The 18,590-nt window shown below is 45.1% G+C and overlaps 1 protein-coding gene across 1 annotated transcript in view; it reads right to left on the bottom strand.

Moving 5' to 3' along the window:
• Positions 1–2,659: 2,659 nt before the first annotated feature.
• The window catches only part of LOC129839832 (gastrula zinc finger protein XlCGF57.1-like), a 31,105-nt gene continuing 15,174 nt past the window's right edge, over positions 2,660–18,590 (bottom strand). The window contains exon 2 of the mRNA XM_055907501.1: positions 2,660–5,117. Coding sequence (XP_055763476.1) covers positions 3,562–5,117 — 1,556 coding nt within the window. The 3' untranslated portion in view covers positions 2,660–3,561. The remainder of the gene's footprint in view (positions 5,118–18,590) is intronic.

An 18,590-nucleotide genomic window follows, 5' to 3' on the forward strand; every position in this document is an offset into this window, starting at 1 on the left:
TTTATATGAGACAGGTGATCACTTGGTGGCCTATAGCAGCACCCCAAAAGAGGCTTTATATGAGACAGGTGATCACTTGGTGGCCTATAGCAGTCCCCCAAAAGAGGCTTTATATGAGACAGGTGATCACTTGGTGGCCTATAGCAGCACCCCAAAAGAGGCTTTATATGAGGCAGGTGAACACTTGGTGGCCTATAGCAGCACCCCAAAAGAGGCTTTATATGAGACAGGTGAACACTTGGTGGCCTATAGCAGTCCCCCAAAAGAGGCTTTATATGAGGCAGGTGAACACTTGGTGGCCTATAGCAGCACCCCTAAAGAGGCTTTATATGAGACAGGTGATCACTTGGTGGCCTATAGCAGCACCCCTAAAGAGTCTTTATATGAGACAGGTGAACACTTGGTGGCCTATAGCAGTCCCCCTAAAGAGTCTTTATATGAGGCAGGTGAACACTTGGTGGCCTATAGCAGCACCCCAAAAGAGGCTTTATATGAGACAGGTGATCACTTGGTGGCCTATAGCAGCACCCCAAAAGAGGCTTTATATGAGACAGGTGATCACTTGGTGGCCTATAGCAGCACCCCAAAAGAGGCTTTATATGAGACAGGTGAACACTTGGTGGCCTATAGCAGCACCCCTAAAGAGGCTTTATATGAGACAGGTGAAACACTTGGTGGCCTATAGCAGTCCCCCAAAAGAGGCTTTATATGAGACAGGTGAAACACTTGGTGGTCTATAGCAGCACCCCTAAAGAGGCTTTATATGAGACAGGTGAAACACTTGGTGGCCTATAGCAGTCCCCCAAAAGAGGCTTTATATGAGACAGGTGAAACACTTGGTGGTCTATAGCAGCACCCCTAAAGAGGCTTTATATGAGACAGGTGAAACACTTGGTGGCCTATAGCAGTCCCCCAAAAGAGGCTTTATATGAGACAGGTGAACACTTGGTGGCCTATAGCAGCACCCCTAAAGAGGCTTTATATGAGACAGGTGAAACACTTGGTGGCCTATAGCAGCACCCCTAAAGAGGCTTTATATGAGACAGGTGAAACACTTGGTGGCCTATAGCAGCACCCCTAAAGAGGCTTTATATGAGACAGGTGAAACACTTGGTGGCCTATAGCAGTCCCCCAAAAGAGGCTTTATATGAGACAGGTGAAACACTTGGTGGTCTATAGCAGCACCCCTAAAGAGGCTTTATATGAGACAGGTGAAACACTTGGTGGCCTATAGCAGTCCCCCTAAAGAGGCTTTATATGAGACAGGTGAAACACTTGGTGGCCTATAGCAGCACCCCTAAAGAGGCTTTATATGAGACAGGTGATCACTTGGTGGCCTATAGCAGCACCCCTAAAGAGGCTTTATATGGGGCAGGTGATCACTTGGTGGCCTATAGCAGCACCCCTAAAGAGGCTTTATATGAGACAGGTGAACACTTGGTGGCCTATAGCAGCCCCCCAAAAGAGGCTTTATATGAGACAGGTGAACACTTGGTGGCCTATAGCAGCACCCCTAAAGAGGCTTTATATGAGACAGGCGATCACTTGGTGGCCTATAGCAGCACCCCTAAAGAGGCTTTATATGGGGCAGGTGATCACTTGGTGGCCTATAGCAGCACCCCTAAAGAGGCTTTATATGAGACAGGTGAAACACTTGATGGCCTATAGCAGCACCCCTAAAGAGGCTTTATATGAGACAGGTGAACACTTGGTGGCCTATAGCAGCACCCCAAAAGAGGCTTTATATGAGACAGGTGAACACTTGGTGGCCTATAGCAGCACCCCTAAAGAGGCTTTATATGAGACAGGTGAACACTTGATGGCCTATAGCAGTCCCCCAAAAGAGGCTTTATATGAGACAGGTGAACTTGCAACCACAACACTTCAACAGTATTTAATGTGAGATCCTCTCTAAACAGATTAACCTCTAGTCATATCACGTCAACAGTATTTAATGTGAGATCCTCTTTAAACTTTTCTGTAGATGTTCTATCCCTGTATTGCTCCTGCTGTATAAAAGGAAATATCTAGGTGAGTTTCAGAGGTGGCCAGCATATGAATGCTATCTGATGTTAGCAAGTTATTGATTTCATAAACCTTATTCCTAAGTCTACATGTACAGTTGAAGTCGGAAGTTTACAGACACTTAGGTTGGAGTCATTAAAACTTGTTTTTCAACCACTCCACACATTTCTTGTTAACAAACTATAGTTTTGGCAAGTCGGTTAGGACATCTACTTTGTGCATGACACAAGCAATTTTTCCAACAATTGTTTACAGACAGATTATTTCACTTATAATTCACTGTATCACAATTCCAGTGGGTCAGAAGATTACATACACTACGTTGACTGTGCCTTTAAACAGCTTGGGAAATTCCAGAAAATAACGTCATGGCTTTAGAAGCTTCTGATAGGAAAATTGACATCATTTGAGTCAATTGGAGGTGTACCTGTGGATGTATTTCAGGGCCTACCTTCAAACTCAGTGCCTCTCTGCTTGACATCATGGGAAAATCTAAAGAAATCAGCCAAGACCTCAGAAAAAAAATGTGTGAGTGTGGTTTGACTGACGCCTCTGACCCGGAAGTTGACAAAAAAAGTTTATTTTTCATTAATTTAATTCATTAACAATATTATATTGAGACATATAAAAGAGAAGCAACTGTTGATTAGTGCAGATTTTTAATGATTTAAAACAAACGTCTCCTATACATCTGCATTTTAGGCAATGTCTTATTAATTTTATATATAATTAATAATAACAAAAATAATAATAATAATATTGATTCAGTCAAACAAACAGATAGTATTAACAAATATATAATGAACAGACTAGGTCTATACTGCTCCTACATGGTGTAACAATACATCATGTAGATGTATATAATGAACAGACTAGGTCTATACTGCTCCTACATGGTGTAACAATACATCATGTAGATGTATATAATGAACAGACTAGGTCTATACTGCTCCTACATGGTGTAACAATACATCATGTAGATGTATATAATGAACAGACTAGGTCTATACTGCTCCAACATGGTGTAACAATACATCATGTAGATGTATATAATGAACAGACTAGGTCTATACTGCTCCTACATGGTGTAATAATACATCATGTAGATGTATATAATGAACAGACTAGGTCTATACTGCTCCTACATGGTGTAACAATACATTGAGGCACACAGAGTGTACAAAACATTAAGAACGCCTTCCTAATAGAATGGTGTGGGCGTATATCCGGTCATTAAAAATACCCTTGAGTAGACCGTTGATTGGCCAGCTCATTCTCCTCAAGACCGCTGATTGGCCAGTTCATCCTCCTCAGGGAGATGACATGTTCTATGAGGAAAGAGTCATTTTTCAAAGAGGTTTGATATGTTTTTCTTTCTTCTGTAATTTATGCTTTGGTCTCAAATACGAGAATCGGAAGTGTCAACAACATTATTTGGATATGATTTAAGAGGTTAAGAGAGGATTAACTTTAAAAAGTTAGATTTTCACAGGACAGTTACTTTAAAAGAACGTTATTAACCGGTTACCATAGTTTTTAAAATAATGCTTCTGTTCCAGAACAGTAGAGATCACTTTCTTTCCCGGTTCGGTTTCTGTTCCTCAATAAAACACATTGTTTGCGTTTTTTTGTTCTGTTCTTCGAACCGTTTCCAACTCCTGGGGTCATTGTTAAGACTGTGTGGGTTCTCTCATGCCTTTTCAGGTTCCCTATCTGGGTAAAACCCGTTCCACACTGGGTGCATTGGAAAGGCTTCTCTCCTGTGTGTACTCTTTGATGGTCCTTCAGGTTCCCTAACCGTGTAAAACCCTTCCCACACTGGGAGCATTGGAAAGGCTTCTCTCCTGTGTGTAATTTTATATGTTTTTTTAGGTTCCCTAACTTTGTAAAATCTTTTCCACACAGAGAGCAATGGTAAGATGTCTCCCCTGTATGTGCTCTTTCATGCTCCTTCATGCTCCCTAAGCTTTTAAAACTATTTCCACACTGGGAACATTGGAAAGGTTTCTCTCCTGTGTGTATTCTCTCATGCTTTTTCAGGTTCCCTAACAGGGTAAAACCCTTTCCACACTGGGAGCATTGGAAAGGCTTCTCTCCTGTGTGTACTATTTTATGTTCTTTCAGGCTCCCTAATTGTGCAAAACTCTTTCCACACTGGGAACATTGGAAAGACTTCTCTCCTGTATGTATTCTCTCATGCCTTTTCAGGTTCCCTAACTGGGTAAAACCACTTCCACACTGGGAACATTGGAAAGGCTTCTCTCCTGTGTGCATTATTTGATGGTCCTTCAGGTTCCCTAACCGTGTAAAACTCTTTCCACATTGGGAACATTGGAACGGCTTCTCTCCTGTGTGTATTCTTTTATGATCCTTCAGGTTCTCTAACCGTGTAAAATCCTTTCCACATTGGGTGCATTGGAAAGGTTTCTCTCCTTTGTGTAATTTTATATGTTTTTTTAGGTTCTTTAACTTGGTAAAATTCTTTCCACACAGAGAGCAATGGTAAGATGTCTCCCCTGTGTGTGTCCTTTCATGAGCTTTCAAGCTCCCTAACTGTGTAAAACTATTTCCACACTGGGAGCATTGGAAAGGCTTCTCTCCTGTGTGTACTATGTTATGTTCTTTCAGGCTCCATAACCGTGTAAAACTCTTTCCACACTGGGAACATTGGAAAGTTCTCTCTCCTGTGTGCATTCTTTCATGCCTTTTCAGGTTCCCTAACTGAGTAAAACCACTTCCACACTGGGAGCATTGGAAAGGCTTCTCTCCTGTGTGTACTCTTATGTGATCCTTAAGGTTCCCTAACCGTGTAAAACCCTTCCCACACTGGGAGCATTGGAAAGGCTTCTCTCCTGTGTGTAATTTTGTATGTTTTTTTAGGTTCCCTAAGTTGGTAAAATCCTTTCCACACTGAGAGCAGTGGTAATGCTTTTCTCCTGTGTGTGTTCCGTCATGCTCTTTCAGCTTCCATAACCACTTAAAACTCTTATTACACTGGGAGCAGTGGTGTCGTCTCGCTGGTTTGGGCGTCTCTGAGTCTGGTTCCTCTGAAGGACTCTTCCCTCTGTCAGAGTGAGAGTCTGGTATATCTCCTGCCAAAGACAAACAGAGTATTTGGTTAACTTCTTGAGGGCAGGGGGCAGCATTTTCACTTTCGGAAAAATAGCATGCCAAAATTCAACTGCTTGCTACTCATCCCCAGAATATAAGATATGCATATCATTAGTAGATTTGGATAGAAAACACTCTGAAGTTTCACATGTCTGTGAGAATAACAGAACTTATGTAGCAGGCAAAACCCTGAGGACAAACCATTCAGAATTTGTATTTATTTGATGTCACTGTCTTTTCAATGTGTTTTCTTAGAGACACCAGATTTCTAATGGACTTGCTTGCAGTTCCTACCGCTTCCACTGGATGTCACCAGTCCTTGGAAATCGGTTGAGGTTATTCCTTTGTGTAGTGAAGAAGTAGGGCTATCGTAAATGAGGGTCACATGAAGTAAATTATTGGAGAGAGTCACGTTACGAAAAAAGTTGCGTCAGTTTGTTTTCTTTTTGTATTGAACACAGATCATCCCGTCTTCAATTTGATCAATTTATTAACGTTTAAAAATACCTAACGTTGTATTACAAAAGGAGTTTGAAATGTTTTGGTAAAGTTTACGTGTAACTTTTGATATATTTTGTAGTGACTTGGCGAAAGTTGGAAGCTGTGTTTTTCTGGATGAAACGGTCCAAATGGACATTTTGGATATATATCGACGGAATTAATCGAACAAAAGGACCATTTGTGATGTTTATGGGACATATTGGAGTGCCAACAAAAGATTTTCGTCAAAGAATTTCGTCAATTTCGTGATTTATATTTTATTTCTGCGTTTTGTGTCGTGCTTGCAGTGTTGAATTACTGCTACTCTCTTTGTTTACTGTTGTGCTATCATCAGATAATAGAATCTTATGCTTTCACCGAAAAGCCTTTTTGCTCCGTACTAGACCCCTCAACATAAAACTGTACATTTGGATTCTGTTGATTGGTTGATTCTGTTGATTGCCGGTAGTTGATTGGTTGATTCTGTTGATTGCCGGTAGTTGATTGGTTGATTCTGTTGATTGCCGGTAGTTGATTGGTTGATTCTGTTGATTGCCGGTAGTTGATTGGTTGATTCTGTTGATTGCCGGTAGTTGATTGGTTGATTCTGTCGATTGCCGGTAGTTGATTGGTTGATTCTGTTGATTGCCGGTAGTTGATTGGTTGATTCTGTTGATTGCCGGTAGTTTATTGGTTGATTCTGTTGATTGCCGGTAATTGATTGGTTGATTCTGTTGATTGCCGGTAGTTGATTGGTTGATTCTGTTGATTGCCGGTAATTGATTGGTTGATTTTGTCGATTACCGGGTAGTTGATTGGTTGATTTTGTCGATTACCGGGTAGTTGATTGGTTGATTTTGTCGATTACCGGGTAGTTGATTGGTTGATTCTGTCGATTGCCGGTAGTTGATTGGTTGATTTTGTTGATTGCCGGTAGTTGATTGGTTGATTTTGTTGATTGCCGGTAGTTGATTGGTTGATTTTGTTGATTGCCGGTAGTTGATTGGTTGATTCTGTTGATTACCGGTAGTTGATTGGTTGATTTTGTTGATTACCGGTAGTTGATTGGTTGATTTTGTTGATTGCCGGTAGTTGATTGGTTGATTCTGTTGATTGCCGGTAGTTGATTGGTTGATTCTGTCGATTGCCGGTAGTTGATTGGTTGATTCTGTCGATTGCCGGTAGTTGATTGGTTGATTCTGTCGATTGCCGGTAGTTGATTGGTTGATTCTGTTGATTGCCGGTAGTTGATTGGTTGATTCTGTTGATTGCCGGTAGTTGATTGGTTGATTCTGTTGATTGCCGGTAGTTGATTGGTTGATTCTGTTGATTACCGGTAGTTGATTGGTTGATTCCGTTGATTACCGGTAGTTGATTGGTTGATTTTGTTGATTACCGGTAGTTGATTGGTTGATTTTGTCGATTACCGGGTAGTTGATTGGTTGATTCTGTTGATTGCCGGTAGTTGATTGGTTGATTTTGTTGATTGCCGGTAGTTGATTGGTTGATTTTGTTGATTGCCGGTAGTTGATTGGTTGATTCTGTTGATTACCGGGTAGTTGATTGGTTGATTCTGTTGATTACCGGGTAGTTGATTGGTTGATTCTGTTGATTACCGGTAGTTGATTGGTTGATTTTGTTGATTGCCGGTAGTTGATTGGTTGATTCTGTTGATTGCCGGTAGTTGATTGGTTGATTCTGTTGATTGGCGGTAGTTGATTGGTTGATTTTGTTGATTGGCGGTAGTTGATTGGTTGATTCTGTTGATTGGCGGTAGTTGATTGGTTGATTCTGTTGATTGCCGGTAGTTGATTGGTTGATTCTGTTGATTGCCGGTAGTTGATTGGTTGATTCTGTTGATTACCGGTAGTTGATTGGTTGATTCTGTTGATTACCGGTAGTTTATTGGTTGATTCTGTTGATTGGCGGTAGTTGATTGGTTGATTTTGTTGATTGCCGGTAGTTGATTGGTTGATTTTGTTGATTGCCGGTAGTTGATTGGCCACTCAGCCCCTACCCAGATGGTCAGGCACTGTCGCAAACTTCGCTCTTTCTCTCTCCCACTACTCTCTCGTCTTCTGCTAAATCCTTCTCCCTCCTGTCTCCCGATTCTGCCTCTTCAAACCCTAGTCTCCTTCCTTTCTACATCCTATGACTGGCACTGTCCCCTTTCCTCCTGGCCAGCTTGGCCCTCCCATCCCTGCTCCGTGACCGAGTGACTCATTGCGAGCTTACAGAACAGGGCTGCGGGCAGCTGAACGAAAATGGAGACAATCTAAACTTCCGGAGGACCTATCATCCTTTCACTCCCTCCTCTCTACCTTATCTTCCTCTGTATCTGCTGCTAAAGCCACTTTCTACCATTCAAAATGTCAAGCTTTTACCTCTAACCCTAGGAAACTCTTTTCCACCTTCTCAGGGCTGGGTGTCTCAGGCTCTATCAGATCCTCCTCTCCATCCTCTCAGGGCTGGGCGTCTCAGGCTCTATCAGATCCTCATCTCCCTCCTCTCAGGGCTGGGCGTCTCAGGCTCTATCAGATCCTACTCTCCATCCTCTCAGGGCTGGGTGTCTCAGACTGAAACACTCTTGAATCCTACCTGACAGGCCGCACATACCAGGTGACGTTGAGAGGATCTGTGTCTGCACTACGTACTCTCGCTACTGGTGTCCCCCAGGGCTTGGTTCTAGTCCCTCTCCTCTTCTCTCTATACACCGAGTCACTCAGCTCTGTCATATCATTTACATTTACATTTAAGTCATTTAGCAGACGCTCTTATCCAGAGCGACTTACAAGTACATACATTCATACTTTTTTTGTTTTTTTTTGTACTCATATCCTCACATGGTCTCTCCTATCACTGCTATGAGGATGAAACTCAACTGCTTTTCTCCTTCCCCCCTTCTGACACCCAGATGAAGACATGTATCACTGCGTGCCTGGAAACTTGGATGTCGGCCCACCACCTCAAATTCAACCTCGAGAAGTCAGAGCTGCTCTTCCTCCCGGTTCAAAGACCTCTCCATCTCGGTTGACAACTCCACGGTGTCACCCCTCCCAGAGTGCAAATAACGTTGACGTGACCCTTTGACAACACCCTCTCGTTCTCTGCAAACGGCAGTGACTCGCTCCTGCAGGTTCATGCTCTACAACATCCGTAGAGTATGACCCTACCTCACACAGGAAGAGGCCAGGTAGTAATCCAGGCACTTGTCCTCTCCCGTCTGGATTACAGGAACTCGCTGTTGGCTGGGCTCCCCGCTTGTGCCATGAAACCCCTGAAACGTATCCAGAACGCTGCAGCCCGCCTGATTTTCAACCTTGCCAAGTTCTCCTATGTCACCCCGCTCCTCCTCACACTCCGCTGGCTTCCAGTTCGAGCTTGCATCCTACGGAGCAGCAAGAGGAACTGCCCCTCCCTACCTTCAGGCTCTGCTCAAACCCTACATCCCCCAAGCCGAGCACTCTGTTCTGCCACCTCTGGTCTCTTGGCCCTCCCACCCCAACAGGAGGGCAGCTCCCTCTAAGCCCAGTCCAAGCTCTTCTCTGCCATGGCAACCCAATGGTGGGACAAGCTTCCCCCTGAAGCTAGGACAGCAGAGTCCCTGCCCATCTCCTGAAAATATCATAAATAGGGACGATCCCTGGGTAATGGCTGTTAGTTACTCATGATGATCCCTGGGTAATGGCTGTTAGTTATTCATGACGATCCCTGGGTAATGGCTGTTAGTTATTCATGATGATCCCTGGGTAATGGCTGTTAGTTATTCATGATGATCCCCGGGTAATGGCTGTTAGTTACTCATGATGATCCCTGGGTAATGGCTGTTAGTTATTCATGATGATCCCTGGGTAATGGCTGTTAGTTATTCATGATGATCCCTGGGTAATGACTGTTAGTTATTCATGATGATCCCTGGTAATGGCTGTTAGTTACTCATGATGATCCCTGGGTAATGGCTGTTAGTTACTCATGATGATCCCTGGGTAATGGCTGTTAGTTACTCATGATGATCCCTGGGTAATGGCTGTTAGTTATTAATGATGATCCCTGGGTAATGGCTGTTAGTTATTCATGATGATCTCTGGGTAATGGCTGTTAGTTATTCATAATGATCCCTGGGTAATGGCCGTTAGTTACTCATGATGATCCCTGGGTAATGGCTGTTAGTTATTCATGATGATCCCTGGGTAATGGGTGTTAGTTATTCATGATGATCCCTGGGTAATGGCTGTTAGTTATTCATGATGATCCCTGGGTAATGGCTGTTAGTTATTCATGATGATCCCCGGGTAATGGTTGTTAGTTACTCACAATGATCCCTAAGGTAATGGCTGTTAGTTACTCATAATGATCCCTGGGTAATGGCCGTTAGTTACTCATGATGATCCCTGGGTAATGGCTGTTAGTTATTCATGATGATCCCTGGGTAATGGCTGTTAGTTAGAACATCCGGTTTGGAGCGAGCGGTCGCATTTGCATTCGCTCTGCAGGTAGTATAACTTTTCATTACATTTCATTACATTTCATTATAGTACAACGGTTTAATTTGTCTAACCTTAGCAATTTCTTCTTAGCTAGCTACTTAGCCGTCTGTGTATAAAAGATAATTGCGTAATTATCGTATTCCGTCGTCTATCGTAGTCCACACTGCTATCTGCCCAGCAGCTAGCAAACGTCCACCGTCTACCGAATAGTAGTATAACTTTTCATTACATTTCATTATAGTACAACGGTCTGATTTTCATTTTCATTACAGTACAACGGTTTGATTTGTTTGATCTTAGCTAGCTACATAGCCGTCTTTGCATCAAACATAATTGTGTAGTTATTGAGGTTCGCCAGCCAGCTATTTTCGCCCTAACGTAACGCAACGTAGCCAACACTGCTAGCTAGCCAGCTTGCCACCGAATAGCAGCATTGTAGAAACGAGTGCATTACAACGGAACGACTTGATCAGTGTAGTGTTGGCTGACTACACAGTTGTCTTTGCTATCTTTGATTTGTATTTGTTCGATCTTAGCTAGCTACTTAGCTGGCTACATAGCCGTCTTTGTATCGGTGATAATTGTGTAGTTATCAAGGTTCGCTGAGGTTCGCTAGCCAGGTATTCTCGCCCTAACGTAACGTAACGTAACGTAGTCAACCCTGCTAGCTAGCCAGCTAGCCACCGATTAGCAGCACTGTAGAAACGATTACATTACAACGGAACGACTTGACTTGTGTAGTGTTAGCTAGCTACATAGTTTTCTTTGCTATCTTTGTATCTAAGATAATTGTGTAGCTTTGAGTAATTATCGGTTAGCTAGCCAGCTATTTTTCGCCTGCCGCGCTGCCGTCCTCCTACCTAGCCAACACTGCTAGCTAGCCAACTTCTACCGAATAGCAGCACTGTAGAAACTTACATTACAACGGAACGACTTGATTAGCGTAGTGTTAGCTAGTTGTCTTTGCTGTCCTTGTATCCATGATAATTGTGTAGTTTAGAGAAATTTAGTGAAATTGTCGAGGTTACCTAGCCAGCTTCACTTTCAACAACGTAGCCACTGCTAGCCAGGCTACTTCACCAGCCAGCAGTACTATATCATTTTAGTCAATAAGATCTTGTATTTTATTTTTATTTCTTTGCAACGTAAGCTTAACTTTCTGAACATTCGAGACGTGTAGCCCACTTGTCATTCTAATCTCCTTTGCATTAGCGTAGCCTCTTCTGTAGCCTGTCAACCATGTGTCTGTCTATCCCTGTTCTCTCCTCTCTGCACAGACCATACAAACGCTTCACACCGCGTGGCCGCGCCCACCCTAACCTGGTGGTCCCAGCCCGCACGACCCACGTGGAGTTCCAGGTCTCCGGTAGCCTCTGGAACTGCCGATCTGTGGCCAACAAGGCAGAGCTCATCTCAGCCTATGCGTCCCTCCAGTCCCTCGACTTCCTGGCACTGACGGAAACATGGCTCACCACAGATAACACTGCTACTCCTACTGCTCTCTCTTCGTCTGCCCACGTGTTCTCGCACACCCCGAGACCTTCTGGTCAGCGGGGTGGTGGCACCGGGATCCTCATCTCTCCCAAGTGGTCATTCTCTCTTTCTCCCCTTACCCATCTGTCTATCGCCTCCTTTGAATTCCATGCTGTCACAGTTACCAGCCCTTTCAAGCTTAACATCCTTATCATTTATCGCCCTCCAGGTTCCCTTGGAGAGTTCATCAATGAGCTTGATGCCTTGATAAGCTCCTTTCCTGAGGACGGCTCACCTCTCACAGTTCTGGGTGACTTTAACCTCCCCATGTCTACCTTTGACTCATTCCTCTCTGCCTCCTTCTTTCCACTCCTCTCCTCTTTTGACCTCACCCTCTCACCTTCCCCCCCTACTCACAAGGCAGGCAATACGCTTGACCTCATCTTTACTAGATGCTGTTCTTCCACTAACCTCATTGCAACTCCCCTCCAAGTCTCCGACCACTACCTTGTATCCTTTTCCCTCTCGCTCTCATCCAACACTTCCCACACTGCCCCTACTCGGATGGTATCGCGCCGTCCCAACCTCCGCTCTCTCTCCCCCGCTACTCTCTCCTCTTCCATCCTATCATCTCTTCCCTCTGCCCAAACCTTCTCCAACCTATCTCCTGATTCTGCCTCCTCAACCCTCCTCTCCTCCCTTTCTGCATCCTTTGACTCTCTATGTCCCCTATCCTCCAGGCCGGCTCGGTCCTCCCCTCCCGCTCCGTGGCTCGACGACTCATTGCGAGCTCACAGAACAGGGCTCCGGGCAGCCGAGCGGAAATGGAGGAAAACTCGCCTCCCTGCGGACCTGGCATCCTTTCACTCCCTCCTCTCTACATTTTCCTCTTCTGTCTCTGCTGCTAAAGCCACTTTCTACCACTCTAAATTCCAAGCATCTGCCTCTAACCCTAGGAAGCTCTTTGCCACCTTCTCCTCCCTCCTGAATCCTCCTCCCCCTCCCTCCTCCCTCTCTGCAGACGACTTCGTCAACCATTTTGAAAAGAAGGTCGACGACATCCGATCCTCGTTTGCGAAGTCAAACGACACCGCTGGTTCTGCTCACACTGCCCAACCCTGTGCTTTGACCTCTTTCTCCCCTCTCTCTCCAGATGAAATCTCGCGTCTTGTGACGGCCGGCCGCCCAACAACCTGCCCGCTTGACCCTATCCCCTCCTCTCTTCTCCAGACCATTTCCGGAGACCTTCTACCTTACCTCACCTCGCTCATCAACTCATCCTTGACCGCTGGCTACGTCCCTTCCGTCTTCAAGAGAGCGAGAGTTGCACCCCTTCTGAAAAAACCTACACTCGATCCCTCCGATGTCAACAACTACAGACCAGTATCCCTTCTTTCTTTTCTCTCCAAAACTCTTGAACGTGCCGTCCTTGGCCAGCTCTCCTGCTATCTCTCTCAGAATGACCTTCTTGATCCAAATCAGTCAGGTTTCAAGACTAGTCACTCAACTGAGACTGCTCTTCTCTGTATCACGGAGGCGCTCCGCACTGCTAAAGCTAACTCTCTCTCCTCTGCTCTCATCCTTCTAGACCTATCGGCTGCCTTCGATACTGTGAACCATCAGATCCTCCTCTCCACCCTCTCCGAGTTGGGCATCTCCGGCGCGGCCCACGCTTGGATTGCGTCCTACCTGACAGGTCGCTCCTACCAGGTGGCGTGGCGAGAATCTGTCTCCTCACCACGCGCTCTCACCACTGGTGTCCCCCAGGGCTCTGTTCTAGGCCCTCTCCTATTCTCGCTATACACCAAGTCACTTGGCTCTGTCATAACCTCACATGGTCTCTCCTATCATTGCTATGCAGACGACACACAATTAATCTTCTCCTTTCCCCCTTCTGATGACCAGGTGGCGAATCGCATCTCTGCATGTCTGGCAGACATATCAGTGTGGATGACGGATCACCACCTCAAGCTGAACCTCGGCAAGACGGAGCTGCTCTTCCTCCCGGGGAAGGACTGTCCGTTCCATGATCTCGCCATCACGGTTGACAACTCCATTGTGTCCTCCTCCCAGAGCGCTAAGAACCTTGGCGTGATCCTGGACAACACCCTGTCGTTCTCCACCAACATCAAGGCGGTGGCCCGTTCCTGTAGGTTCATGCTCTACAACATCCGCAGAGTACGACCCTGCCTCACACAGGAAGCGGCGCAGGTCCTAATCCAGGCACTTGTCATCTCCCGTCTGGATTACTGCAACTCGCTGTTGGCTGGGCTCCCTGCCTGTGCCATTAAACCCCTACAACTCATCCAGAACGCCGCAGCCCGTCTGGTGTTCAACCTTCCCAAGTTCTCTCACGTCACCCCGCTCCTCCGCTCTCTCCACTGGCTTCCAGTTGAAGCTCGCATCCGCTACAAGACCATGGTGCTTGCCTACGGAGCTGTGAGGGGAACGGCACCTCAGTACCTTCAGGCTCTGATCAGGCCCTACACCCAAACAAGGGCACTGCGTTCATCCACCTCTGGCCTGCTCGCCTCCCTACCACTGAGGAAGTACAGTTCCCGCTCAGCCCAGTCAAAACTGTTCGCTGCTCTGGCACCCCAATGGTGGAACAAACTCCCTCACGACGCCAGGACAGCGGAGTCAATCACCACCTTCCGGAGACACCTGAAACCCCACCTCTTCAAGGAATACCTAGGATAGGATAAAGCAATCCTTCTGCCCCCCCCCCCCCTTAAAAGATCTAGATGCACTATTGTAAAGTGGCTGTTCCACTGGATGTCATAAGGTGAATGCACCAATTTGTAAGTCGCTCTGGATAAGAGCGTCTGCTAAATGACTTAAATGTAAATGTAAATGTTAGTTATTAATGATGATCCCTGGGTAATGGCTGTTAGTTATTCATGATGATCCCTGGGTAATGGCTGTTAGTTATTCATAATGATCCCTGGGTAATGGCTGTTAGTTATTCATGATGATCCCTGGGTAATGGCTGTTAGTTATTCATGATGATCCCCGGGTAATGGTTGTTAGTTATTCATGATGATCCCTGGGTAATGGCTGTTAGTTATTCATAATGATCCCTGGGTAATGGCCGTTAGTTACTCATGATGATCCCTGGGTAATGGCTGTTAGTTACTCATGATAATCCCTGGGTAAAGGCTGTTATTAACTCATGTTGATCCCTGGGTAATGGCTGTTAGTTACTCATGATAATCCCTGTACCGGCTGTATAATCCCATTACCGGCTGTTAGTTACTCATGATGATCCCTGGGTAATGGCTGTTAGTTATTCATGATGATCCCTGGGTAATGGCCGTTAGTTATTCATGATGATTGGTGTCCCCAGTGCGCACTCATAGCCCGGTGCGCTATATTCCAGCTCCTCGCATCTGCCGGGCTAGGGTGAGCATCCAGCCAGGAAGAATTGTGCCAGCCCTGCTCTCCAGGCCTCCAGTACGTCTCTACGGCCCAGGATATCCTGCGCCGGCTCTGCGCACTGTGTCTCCAGTGCGTCTGCACAGCCCAGTGCGTCCTGTGCCTGCGCCCCGCACGTGCATGGCCAAAGTCACCATCCAGCCAGAACGGGTTGTGGGAGGACCTCCAGTGCGCCTCCACGGCCCAGTGTATCCGGTGCCTCGGCCAAGGACAAGGCCTCCTGCATGTCTCCCCAGCCTGGTGAGTCTGGTGCCTGTGCTAAGAACTAACCCTCCTGCATGTCTCCCCAGCCTGGTGAGTCTGGTGCCTGCTCCCAGAGCCAGGCCTCCTATGTGTCTCTCTACTCCAGTGATGAACCATGGCAAGAAGCCTCCAGTGGTGATCCATGGCAAGAAGCCTCCAGTGATGATCCATGGCACAAAGCCTCCAGTGATGTTTCACTGCACGAATCCTCCAGTGTTGATCCATGGCACGAATCCTCCAGTGTTGATCCATGGCACGAGGCCTTCAATGACGCCCTCCAGTCCGGAGCCTCCAGCGACGCCCTCTAGTCCGGAGCCTCCAGCGACGCCCTCTAGTCCGGAGCCTCCAGCGACGCCCTCTAGTCCGGAGCCTCCAGCGACGGTCTTCAGTCCGGAGCTTCCAGAGGCGCCCTTCAGTCCGGAGCTGCCAGAGTCGCCCACATGTCCGGAGCTGCCAGAGTCGCACTCCTGTCCGGAGCTGCCAGAGTCGCCCTCCTGTCCGGGGCCCGCTGCGAGGGTCCCCAGTCCGGGGTCGAGGGTCCCAGCTCCAGAGGCGCCACCTAAGTGGGCCAAGCTTAAGGTGGAGTGGGGTCCACGTCCCGCACCAGAGCCGCCACCGCGGATAGATGCCTACCCAGACCCTCCCCTATAGGTTTAGGTTTTTGCGGCCGCAGTCCGCACCTTTGGGGGGGGGGGGGGGGGTACTGTCACGCCCTGACCTTAGAGATCCATTTTATGTCTCTATTTTGGTTTGGTCAGGGCGTGAGTTGGGGTGGCATTCTATGTTTTGTGTTCTATGTTTTCCATTTCTGTGTGTTTGGCCGGGTGTGGTTCTCAATCAGAGGCAGCTGTCTATCTACCATACCTAGGTTGCCTTTTCCCACCTGTCTGTGTGGGTAGTTGTCCATGTGTAGTTGCCTGTGAGCACTACGTTGGCGTCACGTTTCGTTTGATGTTTATTGTTTTGTTGGCGAATTCTTATATTAAATAAGCATGTCGTAGTAGTGGTAGTAGGCCTAGTGGTAGTAGGCCTAGTGGTAGTAGGCCTAGTGGTAGTAGTACGCTCACAACGCTGTGCGTTGGTTCACTTCTCCCCAAGTCGATCGTGACAAATATCAATTACAACCTGTTTTACCATCAATATCAATTACAACCTGTTCTACCATCAATATCAATTACAACCTGTTCTACCATCAATATCAACCTGTTCTACCATCAATATCAATTACAACCTGTTCTACCATCAATATCAACCTGTTCTACCATCAATATCAACCTGTTCTACCATCAATATCAACCTGTTCTACCATCAATATCAACCTGTTCTACCATCAATATCAATATCAACCTGTTCTACCATCAATATCAACCTGTTCTACCATCAATATCAACCTGTTCTACCATCAATATCAACCTGTTCTACCATCAATATCAACCTGTTCTACCATCAATATCAACCTGTTCTACCATCAATATCAATATCAACCTGTTCTACCATCAATATCAATTACAACCTGTTCTACCATCAATATCAACCTGTTCTACCATCAATATCAATTACAACCTGTTCTACCATCAATATCAACCTGTTCTACCATCAATATCAACCTGTTCTACCATCAATATCAACCTGTTCTACCATCAATATCAACCTGTTCTACCGTCAATATCAATTACAACCTGTTCTACCATCAATATCAACCTGTTCTACCATCAATATCAACCTGTTCTACCATCAATATCAACCTGTTCTACCATCAATATCAACCTGTTCTACCATCAATATCAATATCAACCTGTTCTACCATCAATATCAATATCAACCTGTTCTACCATCAATATCAACCTGTTCTACCATCAATATCAACCTGTTCTACCATCAATATCAATATCAACCTGTTCTACCATCAATATCAATTACAACCTGTTCTACCATCAATATCAATATCAACCTGTTCTACCATCAATATCAACCTGTTCTACCATCAATATCAATTACAACCTGTTCTACCATCAATTACAACCTGTTCTACCATCAATATCAACCTGTTCTACCATCAATATCAATATCAACCTGTTCTACCATCAATTACAACCTGTTCTACCATCAATATCAACCTGTTCTACCATCAATATCAACCTGTTCTACCATCAATATCAACCTGTTCTACCATCAATATCAATATCAACCTGTTCTACCATCAATATCAACCTGTTCTACCATCAATATCAACCTGTTCTACCATCAATATCAACCTGTTCTACCGTCAATATCAACCTGTTCTACCATCAATATCAACCTGTTCTACCATCAATATCAACCTGTTCTACCATCAATATCAACCTGTTCTACCATCAATATCAACCTGTTCTACCATCAATATCAACCTGTTCTACCATCAATATCAACCTGTTCTACCATCAATATCAATATCAACCTGTTCTACCATCAATATCAACCTGTTCTACCATCAATATCAACCTGTTCTACCATCAATATCAATATCAACCTGTTCTACCATCAATATCAATATCAACCTGTTCTACCATCAATATCAACCTGTTCTACCATCAATATCAACCTGTTCTACCATCAATATCAACCTGTTCTACCATCAATATCAACCTGTTCTACCATCAATATCAACCTGTTCTACCATCAATATCAACCTGTTCTACCATCAATATCAACCTGTTCTACCATCAATATCAATATCAACCTGTTCTACCATCAATATCAATATCAACCTGTTCTACCATCAATATCAACCTGTTCTACCATCAATATCAATATCAACCTGTTCTACCATCAATATCAATTACAACCTGTTCTACCATCAATATCAATTACAACCTGTTCTACCATCAATATCAATATCAACCTGTTCTACCATCAATATCAACCTGTTCTACCATCAATATCAACCTGTTCTACCATCAATATCAATATCAACCTGTTCTACCATCAATATCAATATCAATTACAACCTGTTCTACCATCAATATCAATTACAACCTGTTCTACCATCAATATCAATATCAACCTGTTCTACCATCAATTACAACCTGTTCTACCATCAATATCAATTACAACCTGTTCTACCATCAATATCAACCTGTTCTACCATCAATATCAACCTGTTCTACCATCAATATCAACCTGTTCTACCATCAATATCAACCTGTTCTACCATCAATATCAATATCAACCTGTTCTACCATCAATATCAACCTGTTCTACCATCAATATCAACCTGTTCTACCATCAATATCAACCTGTTCTACCATCAATATCAACCTGTTCTACCATCAATATCAACCTGTTCTACCATCAATA

The sequence above is a fragment of the Salvelinus fontinalis genome, chromosome 40 (assembly GCF_029448725.1).
Source record: "Salvelinus fontinalis isolate EN_2023a chromosome 40, ASM2944872v1, whole genome shotgun sequence".
Lineage (NCBI taxonomy): Eukaryota > Metazoa > Chordata > Actinopteri > Salmoniformes > Salmonidae > Salvelinus > Salvelinus fontinalis.